General features: G+C 44.5%; 1 protein-coding gene across 1 annotated transcript; it reads right to left on the bottom strand.

Annotated features, from left to right (window-relative positions):
* Nucleotides 1-18,038: 18,038 nt before the first annotated feature.
* LOC136501733 (tryptophan decarboxylase 1-like) lies at nucleotides 18,039-19,810 on the bottom strand. Its single transcript, XM_066497255.1, has one exon. The coding sequence runs from the start codon at nucleotides 19,736-19,738 to the stop codon at nucleotides 18,191-18,193; it is 1,548 nt and encodes a 515-aa protein (XP_066353352.1). The 5' UTR covers nucleotides 19,739-19,810; the 3' UTR covers nucleotides 18,039-18,190.
* Between the last annotated feature and the right edge of the window lie 502 nt (nucleotides 19,811-20,312).

Raw genomic sequence — 20,312 nt, 5'->3', positions numbered from 1 at the left:
TGGGGAGCAGGGTTACAAGTCGGTTAGATATAGGAGATAACCAGAAAGTAATAACAGATTATAGGAATAATGGGATCATACGTATCCTAATATATCTCGTAGTATCTTTAGGATATCTTTTCGGTGTCCTGCGGGACGCACCGAGCAGCGCCGTGCCCCACAAGGTTTTGTCTTGTGGGCTGGGCCACCCCTAGGGGCGCAGCTCATGTGGTCTGCCATGGGTATCCAGGGTCGTACCCCCCACAATAAGTCTCAGGAAAAACTTTAAACCTTCTATACACATTACTCATTCTCTAAATGCTAAGACTGAGCCAATTCTCATGGAAGACCTAATGGAAGAGGTTAAGGATGCATCTCTTGATGATTTGATCGAACCCAACCTTGAAGATGATGTCCAATTCTTCATCAAGGAAGAAGAGGAAAATCCTACAGAGCTAGAACCTCTAGATGAATTGCTGGAACCACCTAAGCCCACCATTAAACTTAAACCCTTGCCTTCTGGTCTTAGGTATGCTTTTCTCAATAATGATTAGGATTCTCCTGTGATCATAAGTGATAAACTCTCTCAGGAAGAAACTCTTCATTTGATATCTGTCTTAGGAAAGCATCGCTCTGCTTTTGGCTACTCGCTCAAAGACCTTAAGGGAATTAGCCCTGCTCTTTGTACCCATAGCATCCCTATAGGTCCTGATTCTACACCCATCGTGTAGGCTTAATAATGTGATGAGAGAGGTTGTTAAGAAAGTGGTTTTGAAACTCCTGCACACTAGGATCATCTACCCTGTTCTGTACAATGAGTGGGTAAGCCCTGTTTAGGTTGTGCCAAAAAAGGGAGGCATGACTATTGTTAAAAATGAAAAGAATGAATTAATCCCCCAAAGAACCATCACAGGATGGCGGATGTGCATTGATTACTAGAAACTGAACAAGGCAAGAAAGAAAGATTATTTTCCGTTGCCCTTCATTAATGAAATGTTGGAGCGACTAGCCAATCACTCTTTCTTCTGTTTCCTTAATGGATATTCAGGTTATCACCAGATACCAATCCATCCAGATGACCAAAGCAAAACCACCTTTACATGTCCATATGGAACTTATGCTTATCGTAGAATGTCTTTTGGACTATGTAATGCTCCAGCCACATTTCAAACATGCATGATGTCTATATTTTTTGATATGATTGAAGAAATCATGGAAGTTTTCATAGATGATTTTTCTGTTTATGGAAAAACTTTTGATGATTATCTTGAAAATTTAGACAAGGTTTTGCAAAGATGTGAAGAAAATCACTTAGTCCTTAATTAGGAAAAATGTCATTTCTTGGTTAGAGAAGGCATAATGCTTGGACACTTGGTGTCTGAATGAGGGATTGTGGTAGATAGAGCTAAAATTGAAGTAATTGAACAGTTACCTCCTCTCGTAAATATTAGAGGGATCCGCAGTTTTCTTGGTCATGCAGGGTTTTAACGCCGCTTTAAAAAAGATTTTTCACATATTGCTAGACCACTTACAAATCTTTTGGCGAAGGATGTTCCCTTTGAATTTGATGATGCATGCTTGAAATCTTTTAACATTCTTAAGAAAGCACTCATTTCTACACCAGTCATTGAACCCCCTGATTGGTCACTACCTTTTGAAATCATGTGTGATGCTAGTGGTTATGCTGTGGGGGTAGTTTTAGGACAAACAAAAGATAAAAAGCATCATGCAATTGCTTATGCTAGCAAAACACTGACATGACCTTAACTTAATTATGCAACAACTAAAAAAAGTTCCTGGCTATTGTTTTTGCTATTGATAAGTTAAGATCTTACTTAGTAGGAGCTAAGGTGATTGTCTATACTAATCATGCTACTTTAAAATACCTGCTCACTAAGAAACATGCTAAACATAGACTTATAAGATGGATTTTGTTACTCCAAGAATTTGACTTAGAAATAAAAGACAAAAAGGGAGTAGAAAATTCTATTACCGATCACTTGTCTAGAATGCAGTTTGAAAATCTGCAGGAATTGCCCATCAATGATTCGCAACGAGATGACAAGCTCTTCAAGATCACAAAATCTAACCCCTAGTACGCAAATATTGTTAATTTTATAGTTGCAGGTTATGTACCACCAGGGAAAACAAAAGGAAATTCATCTATGAAAGTTGTCTCCACATATGGGATGAGCCATACCTCTTCAGAGTTTGCTCTGACGACCTACTCAGAAGATGTGTACCAGCAGAAGAAGGCATCAAGATCATCGAGCGATGCCACTCATCATCATATGGAGGACATTATGGTGCATTCCGCACTCAATTGAAGATTTGGCAAAGTGAATTCTTTTGGCCAAGCATGTATGAAGATACAAAGGACTTCCTCCAGAGGTGTGGAGTGTGTCAGAGGCATGAGAATATTAATTCAAGAGATGCCATGACACTCACCAACAACCTCCAAATTGAACTTTTCAATGTCGGGGGTATCGACTACATGGGACCATTTCCAAAGTCGAAGAACTATGAATATATCTTGGTGGTAGTTGACTATGTCTCTAGGTGGGTTGAAGTCATGCCATGCAGAGTTGCTGATGCTAAGAACTCCAAGAAGATGTTTGAAGAAACAATATTTCCATGATTCAGAGTTCTGAGAATGGTGATTAGTGATGGAGGCACTCACTTCACTGACAAGAACTTTCACAAGTACTTGTTAATACATGGGATCCATCACAATGTCACTACTTCATATCACCCTTAGACAAGTGGCCAAGGCGAAACATCGAAGAAACAAATCAAGAATATTCTATAGAAGATGGTCAACGAGATGGGGACTCCATGGAAGGATAGACTACGCGATGCACTATGGGCTTATAGAATGGCCTATAAAACACCACTTGGAATGTCACCATACCAACTTGTATATGTAAAGACCTATCATCTACCTATTGAGCTAGAATTCAAGGCTCACTAGGCCATCAAGCGATGGAACATGGACTTTCAAGTCATAGGAACCAAGAGGAAGATGCAACTCTCTAAGCTTGATGAATGTCATGAAAAAGCGTATCACAACGCCAAGACATACAAGGAGAAAACTAAAAGATGGCATGACAAGAGGATCAAGAAGAAAGAGTTCACCCCGAAGATAAGGTATTACTTTTTAATTCTAGGTTTAAATTATTCGGGCACAGAAAACTTTAAAGTGAATGGGAAGGACCATTTAAGGTGATAAGCACTTTTTGTCGCATGGAGTGATAACACTTCAAAATGACAAAGGTACATTATTCAAGGTAAATGGCCACTGTCTCAAGATCTTTCTAGAACCTAAAAAACACCTGAGGATTTGGATGAGGTAGATTTTCTTATTTTACCATAGATTTACACCACCGCCATCCTCTTTACATTTCGTAATGGATATTTTCAAGATTAGATAGGGATTAGAAATGGCCGTGAGAAAAATCTTTGTGGGAGGCCACAATGTGAGACTGGCCAGTCCTACCCCTAGGCTGGCCAGCCCCACTGTCAGCCGCCTCTTGTGCGGTCGATTCTCTAGTGTATTCTAGAACCTTTCCCTCCTCAATCCTGCATTTTTTTCGCCGCATTCGGTTTTTCCTCATTACGAGACTCCTAATGGATAGATCTTGACCCCTGCTGCAAGTTTTCCCCCTATATAAATGACCCCTAGCTGCCTCCAAAGCCATCCCATCAACACATTCCATCTCCAACAGCAGCAAAGCTCTACTCCTCCATAGTTCCAATGGCTAGAAGAGAGATCATTCCCTACAGAGTTGACAAAACCATACCGCTAAGCACCATCCCGCCTTGAGGAGTAGCTCATATTCCCTTTAACCAATCTTACTTCACCCTAGCCATCTGTCATCCAATCCTTGCTCCACTGCCACCGCATCTACTTCTCAAAGACAAGCCACGTCAACCCAACATGTCGCCGACGATCAAGGTCCCAAAGGAGATCAACCTCCTTCCTCCATGGGCGAATGAGACATAGACCGGAGTCAAGATTAACATGTTTGGAGACATCACATGTGCGAAATAGAAGTTAGTCACCCCTCGCTTGAGCATAGACGGAGTTCGCGCTACAACAGAACAAGTGAAGGTTGTTCTACCGAAGGAGAAGAAGTAGAGTGTGCCACCCTCTATTCTAGAGAACGGCAAGAAGCGCAAACGTCCAACTATTGCCCTGCTGTACAACAAGATCAAAACCCTCACCGATTATTCCCATGCTTTGCAGTTTAGGCTAGATAAGGAGCACATTTATTGCAAGAACCTCGAATATGAGCTCTCTGTCTTAAGTCGCTATGTTGTCAACAAGCAGAAATATGAGAGCGAAGAGTTAGGTTATAGGTTGATAGGGCACATTTAGGTCAATGTTTAGTCATTTGCTTAGCTCAGATTGTTAGAGTGGTTGAAGTTTGTACTAGCTAGTTAAAAGTTCATGTTAGGTATTGATTGTGTAATAAAGTGCCCTATGATATGATCTCAATGCAATCTTGTTATTATTACCTACTCTCTATTTCTTTTTGGATATGTGTTGGTCTCCACATGTTGTGCATAAAGGTAAATAGGAAACAAGTGTGGGGGAAGCACACCACGACAACAGAACAAAATTCGATCATAAAAATCATGAAATTTAGGAAGTAATGGACCAAGAATCGTGTCGACCAAAGATAGACCCAAACGGGCTTTGGAGCAGGCTGCCCAGTCTCGCCTATAGACCAGCCAACCCATCATTGTGCCCCCTCACCTTGCGCTTCGTCCACAGTTAAGTTTGCATCCCATATGTTCTATTTTCACATGTTATTCTTTCTGTTTTGAACCGAATTAAAAATCCTTTAATAAAACAACTTAAAACCTAAGGAAAGATTGTTTCTTGAAGTCATGCTACTGTTGGGAACTTATTATTAGGGACCCAATGCTACTTACGTTGTTGTGGAATGAGATATAGTAGAATAATGAGACTTGATTCTTGATGTCTTGTTATTAGAGAATTTTATTACAAAAAGTAAAAAGAATAGCTACACCTCCCTTTGCAGTAAGCAATGTCCTACCAGAGCCAAATATGAGAGACTAGGAAAACTTTCTACATATATTACTTGTCATTGTATTAAGTTTGGTCAAACCTTGTGACCCTTGTTGAGAAATTTATCATGCTCTCAAGATCAAGATCACGTACACTCCACATATATCTGATGCTTCTACATAGGGGGTACGCAACATGTTTTCCACCCACCCAAAAATGTTCTACTCCTACATTGGGAATAGACACAAAAATAAGATTGTTAGGATAAATGCTCTAAGTTTTTGTGAATACCTCTCCAAAGTTTTAATTGCAAAAGAAGAGGCATGGGCTATGCAAGAGTTATTCATGAAAGAAAATGAAAAGTATTGAAAATATGGACAAGTGTCCAAGATATTTAAAACAATGGGTACTCAGATGTCCACCTGAAAAAAAAAGAAAAAGAAAGAAAGAAAGAGGAATAAGATAGCCCATGACTTCTTGCAGAAGTGTTTTAAGTTTCAATCAATAGAGATATGTTTCAAGGAGCATAGTAGAATTAGGTTAGCCACCATATCCATATACACACACATGCACATCTTGATCTAAGAGTATGACCTTTTTTACCTTGGATCCTTATTTTGACTTTACAATATATGCAATGCAAGTATGTTTTCATATTTATCCCTACCTGAGCTCTACATAAGCTTTTAGAAGTAGGCAAAAAGAAGGCAAAGTCATCAATGCCTTAGTGAGGATCTAAAAAACCACATATATAGAGTGATTTGAGAGTACCACAAAAGGAGAAGGTAAGCTATGTTTTGTTTTCAAAAATCTTAAAATATTTCTCCAATTGACTTGACTGAAGGAACATGGCGATCTATTTCAAGTTGTTCCATTCTTCAACCGCCCAAAGTTTCATGGTAGACACTTTGAATCCCAAAGTGCATGTATAACTAAGAATAGTTTTATGTTGATGTCTTGTCCTAAGGTTGTCTTGAGTAATCTATCCTTTTATCGAGGATGAGTAAAAGCCTAAGTGTGGGGGACTTGCATAACCGTCAATATACCTTGCATAAATGATTAAAATGGATCACCAACATAGACTTAGGGTTTTAAACTAATAAATTCCATGAGTTTTGGTGAATCTATATTTCCAGCAGGATTTAATCAGAAAACCATCAAGGAGGACCTATTTGTCAAAGGAAATCACGTAATTCCATAGGATAAACAACGTGGGAAGAATCTAGAAGGCTCTCCACCAAAGCGAAGCCCAAGCCCCTTCTAGGTGGGGCCGACTGGTCCCACATGTAGGCCAGTTGGCCTGTGGGGTCGTCCTATCAGCCTCCCGTTACTATCTCGGTTCTCCACGACCTTAAGGATTGCATCTCCACCGTTTATTCAAGTTGGTTCGATCCGAGGGCTTAGGATTGATGTTTCGGCCTATATATACCTACCTGTACCCCCTCCAAGGCAAGCCCATGCATTTGATCCTAAGAGCCTAAGGGCTAGAAACCCTAATCCACATTTCCACTAGGATCAGAGCTAGCAATCAAGAGAAGATTAGTCCTCGTATGATCCAATTTTGTATTAGAGATAGAGTGAGAGGGAAGAGTTTTGGAGGAGTCTCGACCTATTGGTGCTCTCTCTATAGCTCGTAGGATCTAGTTCTTCTTGAGCTTGCTTCTGAGATTTCTCTGGTAATCGACTTATAATTCAAGTAAGCATCTTGTTTATATTGTTCTTCAGGTTTGCGACTCTTTTTTGAGCACTTTAATCCTTGTAGCTCCTGGGTTAAAGTAGGATTTGTAGTATAAGCGTGGCGCTTAGACTCAGTTACTCATGGATGTACCCAAATTTCTGGATTGGTGGAAGCTCACGAGGGTGACTCTTATAGACTCATTGAATCCTTTGTTGTCCACCTCCCATTAGTAGGCCTAGCAGGACATTGTTACTATAGGAAACATAGTTTGCCTGTATTTTCTCTAGTAATATCCCTAGGATTGAACAATAGAAGACAAAGCTTACCTAAGTTAGAACTAGAAGACCTCTATGATCTCCTCTACACTCCTATTATCTAGCCTTGATTGTGAAGTTGGGTTAAGTTAGATTTGGTTAATCTCACACACGTTTCCTCGAGTTCGATATAAAACTGGGTTACTCTCAGTGAAGTGCTACATTGTTATAATATCAATGCGCTTTGTGGATTATTCTGTGTGCGTTAATATATACCAACATTAGCATGTGTCCTTTGTCCTAAGGATGGGTGGAGTTTTTGGTTTTGTGAGCCCCTGCCATTTTTGGCAAGGTTGCTCTCTTGTGTTGACCGCCTCGCTCGCTCTGATTCTTAAGGGCAGTTGAGGTTTGCTTTGCGATCCCCTGGCGTTTTTGAGAGGGTGCTCGCTTTTTTGGGACCTTCGCTCCCATCCTTTGTCTTAATGATTGGTGTGGTTTGCTTTGTGAGCTCCTGTTATCTTTGCGAGGGTGCTCACTTTTTGGGACCTTCGCTCCCATCCTTTGTCTTAAGGATGGGTGAGGTTTGCTTTGTGAGCCCTTGGCATCTTTGTGAGGGTGCTCACTTTTTGGGACCTTCGCTCCCATCCTTTGTCTTGAGGATGGGTGGGGTTTGCTTTGTGAGCCCCTAGCGTCTTTGTGAGGGTGCTCACTTTTTTGGGACCTCTGCTCCCATCCTTTGTCTTGAGGATGGGTGGGGTTTGCTTTGTGAGCCCCTAGCGTCTTTGCGAGGGTGCTCACTTTTTTGGGACCTCTGCTCCCATCCTTTGTCTTGAGGATGGGTGGGGTTTGCATTGTGGGCTCCTGGCGTCTTTGCGAGGGTGCTCACTTTTTTGAATGCTTACTGAAAGTTTTGTACCAAGCAGGGGGTTGAGCCAGGGAGCCCTGTTCGGTAAAATTCTTTACATCTATTTTATGTCGATGATGGTGCATCGGCCTTAGGCCACCCATTTTGGTAGAGGAATAATTTTAGGGGGAATAAAAATTACATTAGAGGCTAAAGCGACTGCCTCGTTAAAAAACCTTGCACCCCTTCGCAAGGAAAAAGAGTGCAATGCCGAGTTTTTACATCCTTGAACAAAAAAACAGGAAATTACATTGTGCAAGCGCGCGCTAAGGTGCCGCTATGGGTAATATTTGTGAAGGTCATCGATGTTCCATGTGTGAGGGATCTAGTTACCCTCGCTATCTTAGAGATTGTATGCTCTGACTCTGGTTGTCCAAGTAGCCAAGTATGGGTCTAACCATTTTGGTTGAAGCTTGCCCACCATCTAGGCATTTTGCTTTCTAATGAGAACCTTGTCTCCTAAATTGATTTGACGAGGGTTTACTTTCTTGTCTCACCATCTGGTGGTTTCAGCTTGATATGAGTGAAGGTTGTTGACTGCTTGGCATCTGAGTTCTTCTACAAGGTCTTTTTTTTAGCTGCTCTTCGTCTTGGGTGGAAGCCACGTCTTTTGCGAAGGTCACTCTTGGTGACTTGTGTGTGAGTTCTTCTAGCCAGACAGCTTCTTCTCCAAAGAGAAGTTTGAAAGGTGTGAATTTTGTTGCCCTTGATTTAGAGGTGTTATGAGACCCAATGACTGAAGTGAGCTCCTCTGCCCATTTACCTTTGGGTCTTCCATGTAATCTTTTTGAAATGCCTTGGAAGATTATGTTGTTTCCTCTTTCGACGAGGTCGTTGGACCGTGGATGTCTTACTAAGGCAAAATAAACCTTCATTCTGATTTACATGCAAAATTCTTTGAATACTTTGTTGTCGAACTGAGTGCCATTATCCACTGTTAGTTCTCTTGGTACTCCAAATCGGCATATGATTTGCTGCCAGAAGAATTTTTTGACATTTTGTGAGGTTATAGTTGCTAATGGCCTTGCTTCTATCCATTTGGTGAATTACTCAATAGCGACTACCGCGTAGCGAAGGTTCCTAGGAGCTGTTGGCAGTGGTCCGACTAGATCCATTGCCCATCGCTGAAGGGGCTAGGTTGGGCAAATTAGGGTGGTTGGTGCCCCTGGCCTATTTGTATGTGTTGCCGAAAGCTGGCAACCTTCGCAGTGTTGCACTAGTGAGGCTATGTCGTTGATTGTCGTAGGCCAATAAAACCCTTCTCTAAATGCTTTTCCTACTAGTGTTCTGGATCCATTGTGGGATCCACATGATCTCTCATGTATCTCCTTTAGCAGCTACTTTCCCTCATAGAGTGTGATGCATTTGAGCAATGGGGCTATTATGCTGGCCTTGTATAGCTCGTCATTGATGATTCTGTACCCTCGCACCCTCTGTTGCATTCTATTTTCTTCCTCTTTGGTTTCTAGTTCATGGTAGCCTTTGAGGTAGGCAACGATGGGTGCTCTCCAGTCTTTGTTGTGTATTGTGTTGATGAGTTTTAGTGCTTTGATGTTCATTTCCACCGAGGGTTGACTGATGATGTTGTAGAAGACGTCCGAGGGTAAGGTGATACCCTGAGCTACGACTTTTGCTAGTTCATCGGCCTTGCTATTTTCCAATCTAGGATTTGTTTAGTTGTGATTCCAAGGAAGGAACCCTCAAATTTACAAACTATGTGCAGGTATTTTTTTAACTTAGGTTCTCTGGCTTTGAAGCTTTTCTTGATGTGGCTAGAGATGACTTGGCAGTCAGTTTTGATAACCGCTCACCTCGCTAAGAGTGTGCGAAGCTTTGATAGAGCCAAGATGATTGCTTCATATTCTGCGCTGTTGTTTATGCACTAGAACTCTAGCCTCGCTGTGTATCTGAGTTTGATACTAGACGGCGAGGTTAGAGTCGCTGTGATTCTGAGTCCTGCTACCCTTAAGCCCCGGCTGTGTACACTGTCTAGATTGGTTCTGTGACCTCCACTGTATTGTGAGTGTCAGGCATTCAGTCTGCTATGAATTCTATGAGGGCTTGATATTTGATTGCATTTCTCCCAACGAGCTCTATCACAAAGTCATTGATTTCAGTGGCCCATTTTCCAATTCGCCCTATGGCTTCTGGGTTCTTGAAGATGTTGTCAAGCAGAAAACTTGAGGGTATGATGATCTTGTGTGCCTAGAAATAGTGTTTGAGTTTTCTGGAGGCCATAACAATTGCGTAGGCCACCTTTTCCATTTCTGTGTAGAATTTTAAGGCGCCGTCGTGGGTCTCGGATACATAGTATACTAGTAGTTGCCTCTTCTGGTGCTCTTCTTGCTTCTCTCTTACTAGCACCGCGCTGACGGCGTGGGACGAGGCTGCCACATATAGGAGGAGTGGTTCGCTAGGTTGAGGGATGGCAAGGGTTGTGAGGTTGTGTTGGTAGACCTTTAGGTCATCGAAGGCCTATTGCTGTGTGGGTCCCTAGCTGAATGGATCTGTGTTTTTCAAGACTTTGAAGAGAGGTAGACCTCATTTCGCAGACCTTGAGATGAATTTGTTTAGAGCGGCTAGCCTTCCTGCTAGCCTCTGTGCCAGCTTTCTTGAGGTTGGTGGTTCCATGTTGAGGATTGCATCAATTTTTTCTAGGTTGGCCTTGATTCCCCTTGCTGAGACGAGGCAGCCGAGCAGCTTTCCCTTGCTCATGCCAAATATGCATTTCTCGGGGTTCAGTTTATGTCCCGCGCTACAGAGGTTGCTGAATGCTCTATAGAGGTCTTCGATATGATCTTGCTTAAACTTGCTTTGTACGATGATGTCGTCCACATATGCTGAGATTGCCTTGTCCTCTTTGAATACCTTCACTGTCATGCGGGCGAAGGTTGACCCTGCGTTTCTTAATCCCTCCGCCATTCTTCTAAAATAGTATGTTACAAAAGGTGTAATGAAACTTGTCTTTTCCTCATCTTCCTAGTTCATCCAGATCTGATGATAGCCAGAGAAATAGTCGAGGAGTGATAAGGGATTGTATCCTGCTGCTAAGCCAACGAGGGTGCTTATTCTTTGCAATGGGAAATCGTCTTTGGGGTAGGCTTTATTGAGGCCCATGAAATCGACACATATTCTCCACTTGCCGTTTTTCTTTTTGATGAGCATGACATTTGATAGCTAGGTTGGATATTTGACTGGCCGGATGACCCCCGCGTCTAGCAGGCGCTGGACCTCCGCCTTGGCCACTTGCTTTCTTTCTTCGGACATTTTATGAAGCTTTTGCTTCACTGGGGGGAGATTTTGGTTTACTTCGAAGATGTGCTCAATAATGGATCTGTCTACTCCTCGAAGGTCTTTGATGGACTAGTGTTACCTTTGAACAAAGGCACTTTCTTATTTTCTTCTGCTAGATTCGCCCGGGTTTGCTGTTCTAGTTCGTCGGGCGGGGGTTCCTTGACTTTTGGCTTATCTTTGTTGAGGTTGTGTACATTTTTCTGTCCTGGGGTGGCGATTTCTTCTGCTATTCAAGTGAGGTCTTGGGCGCCATATACGGCTATAACTCTCTTGGCGGAGGATAGCTTCATGCAAAGATAGCCTGGGTGGAGGACAGCGCTAAAAATGTTTGTGACCGCTCAGCCAAAGATTGCGTTGTAGTTGTATAGCATGTCAACTACGTCGAAGGTTATGTGCTCTATGCTGCTATTGTTCTGATCCCCAAAGGTTACTGGTAGTGTCATTTTTCCTATTGCTTTCACTTGGTTTTCCCCAAATCCATATAGTGGGCATCCTACCATTTGAAGGAGGTTTCTGTCGAGTTTCATGTTGTTGAAAGTTGATGCGAAAAAGATGTCGGTGGAGCTACTGGTATCAACTAGGATCCTTGTTACTGCCTAGTCGGCCAGGTTTGTCTCAATGACCATTGCGTCAATGTGGGGGTAGTCCTTTAGTTTGAGATCTATATTGTCGAAGGTGATTGGTATATGGGACCACTGTGAATTTTTGTGTAGTCCTTCGGTAGCGAGATGATGCACTTGCCTCATGTGCTCCTTGCATTGCCTCTTGTTGGCGTGATCCTCGTTGGATCCTCCGGTGATTGCAAGTATCAAGTTGAAGGTTGAGGTTGGATTGTTGATTGTTGTTTGATTGGGTTGGCTCACAGGCTCTAGTTTCACTTGCAGTTGCTGTGGTTGAGTTGGCGGCACTGGCGGCGGTGGTGGTGGTGGTAAGGCTGGATGCTAATTTTGCATTTGTGGTGGAGTGGGTGGGTGAGTGACCGTGTATGGTTGGTTGTTGGAACGATTGTTGTAGCTGAATGATGACTGAGAGTTGTCATAGGTGCTGTAATGATGATAGGATGGATTGTAGCTGGTGAAGGTTGGGTATTATTGAGGCTGGTGTTGCAAGGGGATGCCATAGTTTATTGGCGTGTAGTGGTATGGGGTGGTTGTGGGGGTGGGCTATCTTCTTTTGTAGTTGATAGGTTTTGGTGGTTTTGAGGCGGCGGCTATCTTCAACGAAGTGGTGGCCGTTGAGGGGGTAGGGTTAAAAGTCATCTGGATGTCCGACCCCACCCAGCCTCGAAGCATGCACGACCAAGCTCCAATTTGGAGCTTTCCCCATCGCCGTGCCGATAAGGCTGCGCTCGGCCATGGCCAAGGGCAGCCCTCTCTCAGTCCACCCCAAGCCGATTACTGTGCACCGCTAGCTTCAACTCCACCCCTCTCCGTCCTACGTGCCTTAGCCGAACCTCTACCACCTCACCATCATCGTTGATGCAACCGTGCCACCACGGTGCACCGCTGCACGGCTTGGTCAGACATGGCCACACCTCCTCCATCATCCTCCACCTCAACCGTCACCTCAGCTAGGTCCATGGTAGTCTCCTGATGCTCGCGCGCTAACCAATTAGATCTGTAGCTACCCTAGCTCATCGGAATAGTGGCACCGCCGTCATGGATGGCCACATGTCGTGCAACCTTCCCTAGCAAGTCATGTCACCCCACACCATCGCTTAGCGTAGCCGCTCGAGTCGAAGATGGTGACCGACCTGTTAGGTGGGCCAGTGTAGGTTCTAGGTGGCCGACGCGGCCGCGCTGTGTCACCGCACTACTGGAAACGCCTAAGTTGCCGAGTGTCAGGTGCTTTGCCGAGTGTTCTTTTTCGGGCACTCGGCAAAGACGTCTTTGCCGAGTGTTTTTTTTGACACTCGGCAAAGAGGCTCTTTGCTGAGTGTTTTTTTAACACTCGGCAAAGAATCTCTTTGCCGAGTGTTTTTTTGGCACTTGGCAAAGAGCTTATTTACCGAGTGTTTTTTTTGACACTCGGCAAAGAGCTTATTTGCCGAGTGTTATTTTTTTGACACTTGGTAAAGAAAATTTCAAAGCACATTTTGAAGCAGTAAATTAATTCAAATCAAAAAGTTTTCAACTACAAAGTTGTATAACTCATCAAGATGTACAATGTTTGTTTTGGTCTTTTCTTCATACGACAAAGTGAAAATAAATTTGTTCACAAATCTAACATCTCTCTCTGGTAGTTTATGAAACTACAAGAGAGATATATAAGATTTGTGAACAATGTTAGAACGACCATGTCGGATGAACAGATGACCAAACAAACAAAATAAACTTTGTAGATCTCGAAAAGTTATGAAACTTTGTAGTTGACAACTTTTTGATTTGAAAACATTTTGTCATGCAAAACTGTGTTTGAATTTCAAAATTTTAAAATTCAAATTTTGTAAATGACCTCGGATGGAAAAACTTCCTAAACTGAAAGTGTAGATCTCAAAAAGTTATGAAACATTGTACTTGACAACTTTTTGATTTGAAAACATTTTGTCATGCAAAACTGTGTTTGAATTTCAAAATTTTAAAATTCAAATTTTGTAAACGACCTCGGATGGAAAAACTTCCTAAACTAAAAGTGTAGATCTCGAAAAGTTATGAAACTTTGTAGTTTACAACTTTTTGATTTGAAAACATCTTGTCATGCAAAACTGTGTTTGAATTTCAAAATTTTTAAATTCAAATTTTGTAAACGACCTCGGATGGAAAAACTTCCTAAACTAAAAGTGTATATCTCGAAAAGTTATGAAACTTTGTAGTTTACAACTTTTTTATTTGAATTCGTTTAGGGCCTCAAACATGCAATTTATACTCGGTTTAGTATAATATATTGAGAACTAAAACAGAATCCAGACACAAGTGAGAGTGTGGTGTAGTGGTAGAGGAGGTACGTGCACAGCAGGAGGTCTCGAGTTCGAATCGCGTCGGCCGCATAGCCATGAAATTTACGCGAAAAATGTCGGAGATGGGTGGGCGCTGGCCGGTGGGGGCCTCCATCGATAAAAAAAATTCCATTTTTTTTGGGTAAAAATCCCATTTTTTCGGGTTTTTTTCGGTTTCAACTTTGCCGAGTGTCGGGCACTCGGCAAAGACTTTGCCGAGTGCCCGATAAAAGACACTCGGCAAAGTTGGCTTTGCCGTCACTGTTTTTGGCGAGTGCTGTTCGCCGAGTGTTACACTCGGCGAACCATTTGCCGAGTGTTTTATGTTTTTTGCCGAGTGTTTCGAACACTCGGCAAACTACAGGAGTCCGGTAGTGCCGGGGGTGCACGTGGGGGAATTTTAGGAAAGTTAAGGGGTTAACTGAGAAGTTTTGACAAAGGGGGGAATAGTATTAGGGCATAGGTGTGATTTAGAATAAAATCAGGGACTCTTTTGCAAAAACGCCAGCACGCGTGGGCTCCCCGCCGCGGGCCGGCGCTCGCGTGGACCGCATCAGCGGGCCACGCGCACGCGCATGCGCTTTACCACGTGGGCCGCACGTTGTGGGCTGCATGAAGAATCCATTTTCTTTTTCCTAGAAAATTAGTAATGGTTTTCTAATTTAATTTCTGAGCTGATATTTGGTAATTAATATAAAATTGTGTAGATATCCAAAAATTGTGAAACACATTTTGTTAGGTTCCTAAAATTGTGATCTATTTGTTGGTATAATTAGTTTATACATATACATGTTGATACTAGGAGCTATTAAATTGTTTGAAAATGCTTCATATTATTAAATTAATCATTGTAGGAATTTTTGTGGTAAATTGGTGATAGCTTTAATCTTGAAATTTTTATAGTAGCTTCATTGTATTATTATGTGCTCACTGTAATTTTTGTAGCCTTAGAATAGACTAAGCATTAGGGTAGTTAAATGCTCTTTGTTCAATATACATTAAATCATTAGTAGAAATAAAGATATACCCTTAAATTGCAAAACTGAGTGTTTGTTTGTTGAACCCAACACTTTGCTTGATGAAGATGGTAGTTAGCTTAGTATCTTAGTCATTAGAGCTAGCTTAGTAGCTTGGTATGCGCATTCTTATTATAAGAGTTGTTATTGCCTAAATGCTAAGTTGTTGCATCATCATCGCATGCATGTAGAGAACGAGTTGGTGGAGATAGTGACCCCCGATGATCGCGGGTTCGAGGAGATCATCGAGAAATACGAGGAGGAGATCCTTGTGAGGGAGGAAGTCCCGGAGCCAGCACTGACTGACTCAGTTGACACCGCGCCTGTCCAAGATAAGCCCAGTGCATAACCTCTATTTTATAATTCACCGTATATATATATGTGTTGTGCATTTACGTTATAGGAATTTTATGGAAACCACATGCATAGATATACCTGTCCTAAGAGTCTTAGTAGTGCAGGTTCAAGTAGATGCTATGCTTAGGTCATCGATAGCGTGAGTAACCTGCCGTTGCTCACAATAGGGGATTATTATTACTCTCATAATAAAATGATAAAAAGAAAATAGAGACTAGGCAGGGATATGGTATAGATATTGGTGGGTGTAACAGGTTGTGTCCCGCAGACAACGGGGCTTAGCTTGGTTACACTGTTTTCCCTGTCCGTGTCGATTGAGGACCGTCTGTTGCTGTGGATGGTAGTCGGGTCACAAACTTATTATCCTGAGCACATACTTTCTTATGGGAGCGGGAAGGCTCGTTGCGCTCTTATCGTGGGTTTCAACTCTTTTCGGACCGACTGATTGGAGGCAGGCAAAGATGGAGGCCTAAGCACCATGTTGAAACCGGGTCTCGAGAGTGGGGCTTGGAGTCCAAGTTTGGATAGGGACCTAGACCTCACGACAGGAGTGGAATGGATTGGTCTCGTTTGTGCCTGGGGTACAAGCGAGGCGTGTGTTTTGGGGTACCCAGCTGGGATACATTGTTTCGCGAATCATTATTTCCGTGAGATAGTATGACTTGGCTATGGTCTAGCACCGTAGTAAGAACGGGAAGAGGAAAGATGGTGAAATAATTTTAATTGCTCAACCCTTGCTTGAAAATAGAACAGGTGCTTACCTAGAATGGTTAGCTAATGAAGTAATCATGACTGACAATAAAACTTGACTTAAGGACTTACTATTAGTAATGCTTTTCGCAAACAAAAAAAACATCAAACTATATTGCCTATCATACTCCTTGGAGTCGGGAAACTATTCTCTCTAGTCGGGTAAGTCTTGCGAGTACATTGTGTACTCAGGGTTTATTTTACCCCTATTGCAGGTGCAGCTTGAGGAGTAGCTCTTGTGTGGAGGATTCTTCTGGTGGGCACAGACGGATCCTTGTATCGTTTCCGCTAGATGTTCATTTTAATTCTGCTATTTAATTATCTTACTCTGAACTCTGGTATTGTAATAAATAATTTCTAAGAACTCTTTGTTGTATGAAATAGACTAAGTATTGTAAACTCGTACTTATTATTGGATCCTGGATGTAAATCGTGGATTGTTTCGAGTTCTCCCGTGGGGTGTGCTCGACAGAACGGTCCGATATAGCTCACTTTCAAGGTTCTTAGTGTCTAGTGAAAAACGAGCACCTCCGAAAGTGTGCTAATTCGGGTGGTTCTGCCACATAGTGCTTACCCTAATAAGCTCCAATGAATGTGCCGCTAGCCCTAATCGCCTCTACCTTTGCCTCCCTAGGAGGCTTTGGTGGCTCCCCCTACCTCCGTCCACTATGGTTTGGCTCTAAAAATCCTATCGAATGTGCCTTAACCCCACCGTCTTATTCATCTCTAGCCCTGCTCCCTTGCTGCCACCGCCTTTTGCCTGGTGGTGCCCCACCTACAACTGCTGCCACTCTAACCAAAGGAGGTTGCATGGGCTATCACCATTGCTCGGTTGGCAGTGCCACCACCGCTAGGCTAGCCTTCTTCCTTGATAGTCCCTTTAATCGACTTAGGTCAGGCTATTAATCCCTGAACCCTAATCATAACCTTGCCAGAGTTTCCTCCAGAGTTAGGAAAGAAGACCACATGGAATCCTCGGATTGGGTAGAAAAATTTGAGTCACCATGTGTGTTCTTCAAGAAAGTGGTCACTTATTCATGGTATCATCCTAGACGTAGTCTCTATATACAACTAAAACATACAGATTGTCAACATCTACCCGGCAGGACCAAAACATTCATGCGATCCATATCCGGTAGACAAATAATCACCGCATCTCATGCGATACATATCCGGTAGGCAAATAATCACCGCATGGAGACATTGGAAGGCAAGTAAATAAAATAGAATAAAACTCACGGAATCACCGGCAGACAAATAATCACTGCATGGAGACACTAGAAGGCAAGTAAATAAAATGGAATAAAACAGAAAGAGAATTATGGAAAGAGAAAGGAATTTATTGAAATATCACCACACAATGATCATGATCGTGATCCAAATCTCGTTTGTCGTCCTTCGCATTGCGTGTTGACAACAAATACTTTTTTTTCCTAAAAAATGAATTATTGCCATGCCTCATGCGGGCTAGGATATTATTAGTCCGAGTATACATGTTTTGGCAAGGCAGAGCATGGATAAATTCAATTCGATGCCTAGCAATAAATTTTCAGCCTTTGATGCAACTGATGTTTGTCATAATTTTCAGACAACAAGCTCTAAGCCTGGCTTTTATTTCAGATTGATTACTATAATGAATGTGTTTCTAGACATTATCATGGTATAATACACGTGAAAAATTAAATTGATATATTCTTGATTTTGACTTGGCTAACAAACATATCATTCAATTTATGTTGCACCCGTTGCAATGCACGTGTACTCATCTATAGGACAAAGAAATTAAAAGTCAGCTTCATATATTATATAGTCCATATATAAAATACATGGCAGTTATATATACTAGCTCGTCGTCCAACATACATATATTTCTTGCATATACATGCATAACGACGAAAGGTTTTATTCGGCGCTACCTTTCGATTGGCATAACAATATTGATTAATCCAACAAAAATAAATAAGAATAATAATCAATTTTAATAATCTCTACATCTCTTCCTCCATGATCTCAGTGGTCGTCTTCTTGATGAGCTCCCACGCGCTTCGCACGTGCCTCTCCTCCTGCAGCGACGACCCCACCGCGAACCGCAGCACGAACTTGCCGGCGACCGCCGTGTGCGCCAGGTACGCCTTCCCGGTCCTGTTCAGCCGCTCCATGAGCTCACGGTTGACCTCCTCTGCGTCCTCCTCCGTCATGGCACCCTGTGGCCTGATCCTGAAACACACGAGCGCGAAGTTCCTCGGCACGACGACCTCGAACCTGTCGTCGGCGCGCACGGCGTCCTCGAACATCTTGGCCATGGCAACGTCGCTGCGGATGTGCTCCTGGAGCTTGGCGGAGCCGTAGGTGCGCATGACCATCCAGAGCTTGAGCCCTCGGAAGCGGCGGCCGACGCCGACCTGCATGTCCTTGAGGTCGGTGACGTTGCCGGACTCGCTGGCGTCGTTCTTGAGGTACTCCGGGTTGGTCTCCAGCGAGTCGGTGAGGCGGTGCGTGTCGCGCACCCACAGGCACGTGCAGTCCAGGCACGTCATGAGCCACTTGTGCGGGCTCATGCTGATGGAGTCGACGCGCTCGACGCCGTCCAGGTGGTGGCGGAACTCCGGGCAGATGCACGCGCTTCCAGCGTAGGCCGCGTCGATGTGGACCCAGGCGTTGAACATGGCGGCGACATCGGCGATGGCTCTGACAGGGTCTACGGCGTTGGTCGAGGTGGTGCCGACGGTGGCGCAGATATAGGTGGGCACGAGGCCGTCGTCGACGTCGGCCTGCATGATCTCGAGCAGCCTCGCCGGGTCGAGTGCGTAGTCCGTCTCCGGGCCGGTGGGGATGGAGCGGATGTTGGCAGGGTCGAATCCAGCGAGGCGGCACGCCTTGAAGAAGGTGGAGTGCGTCTGGTCAGCGGCGTACACGGCGAGCCTGGTGATCCCAGCGACGCCAACGGAACCAGCCCGGCGCAGGGCGGCGTCACGCGCGGAGACGAGCGTGACGAGCATGGCCTCGCTGGTCGTGCCGAGGATGACACCACCACCAGACCCGCGTCCCGCGGCCGCGGTGCGGTTCATGAAGGTGGGCGGCAGGCGGAGGAGCTGCGCGAGCCAGTCGAGCGCGAGGACCTCCATCTCGGTGGCGGCGGGGCTGGCCTGCCACGTGAATCCGACGGTGTTCATGGCGGAGGCGACGAGCTCGCCCGCGATGGCAGCGGCGCTGTTGGTGGAAGGGAAGAAGGCGAAGAAGTTTGGGCTGGCCCAGTGGGTCATCCCCGGGACGACGGCGTCGCGGACCTCCTTTAGGGCAATGTCGAAGGGCGCGGAGGAGGTGGGCGGCACGGACTGCAGCAGGCGGCGCAGGTAGCCTGGTTCGACGCCTGGCAGCACGGGAAGGGACTCCACGGATTTGTAGTAGTCGTAGATGAAGTCCACGGACTTGTGCAGGTAGGAGCGCACGTCGTCGGCGTTGAGCGGCTGGAAGGCGCCGCTGCCGTTGATGTCGCCGAAGGCGGCGGCGGCAGGGGTGGTGTCAAGGCTGCCCATTTCGGTCAGTTGATTGAGTAGTGATGATCGTTGGTGTGTCGATCACTGTATTGTGTCTTGTGAGCAAGAATGAAGAAGCAGCTAGCTGCGGTGGTAGCTCCAATGGCGAGGAGGACTAGCTCGATCGCTTGGGTGCTGGAAGGTGTGTGTGGTGTGGTGTCATGGGTGGTTGGTTTATATAGACAGTAGGGTTGTTGGACGTTGGTGGAGCCGTGGAGGAGCGAGAGGCCGGGCGACGACGACGACTAGGCATGGGAAGCGGCGTGGCGAGTTGGGCGTTTAACGAGGGGGAGGAAAGAGACGCGGGGTAGGTAAAATAGGCTGGTCGTGCTAGTAGTATACGTTGCGGCACACTTCGTTCTTGCACGCGGCGGCGTTGTCTTCGTCGTCGCCGTCGCCATCCGGTGTTTCGCGTCGCACCGTGTCGCCGTGGCCGGCCGATCTCGTCTCATCGCATCACATCACGTTGCCCGCCCGCGCGGGTGGTCGCGGCCACGTACCAGCATGTATCCTGGTCCTGGGACGAATAATACGGACCCAGCCGTTAAAGGACACGAGAGAGAGAGAAACACGT

This window comes from Miscanthus floridulus, chromosome 13 (assembly GCF_019320115.1).
Source record: "Miscanthus floridulus cultivar M001 chromosome 13, ASM1932011v1, whole genome shotgun sequence".
NCBI lineage: Eukaryota > Viridiplantae > Streptophyta > Magnoliopsida > Poales > Poaceae > Miscanthus > Miscanthus floridulus.
This window is presented reverse-complemented; position numbering and strand designations above follow the sequence as displayed.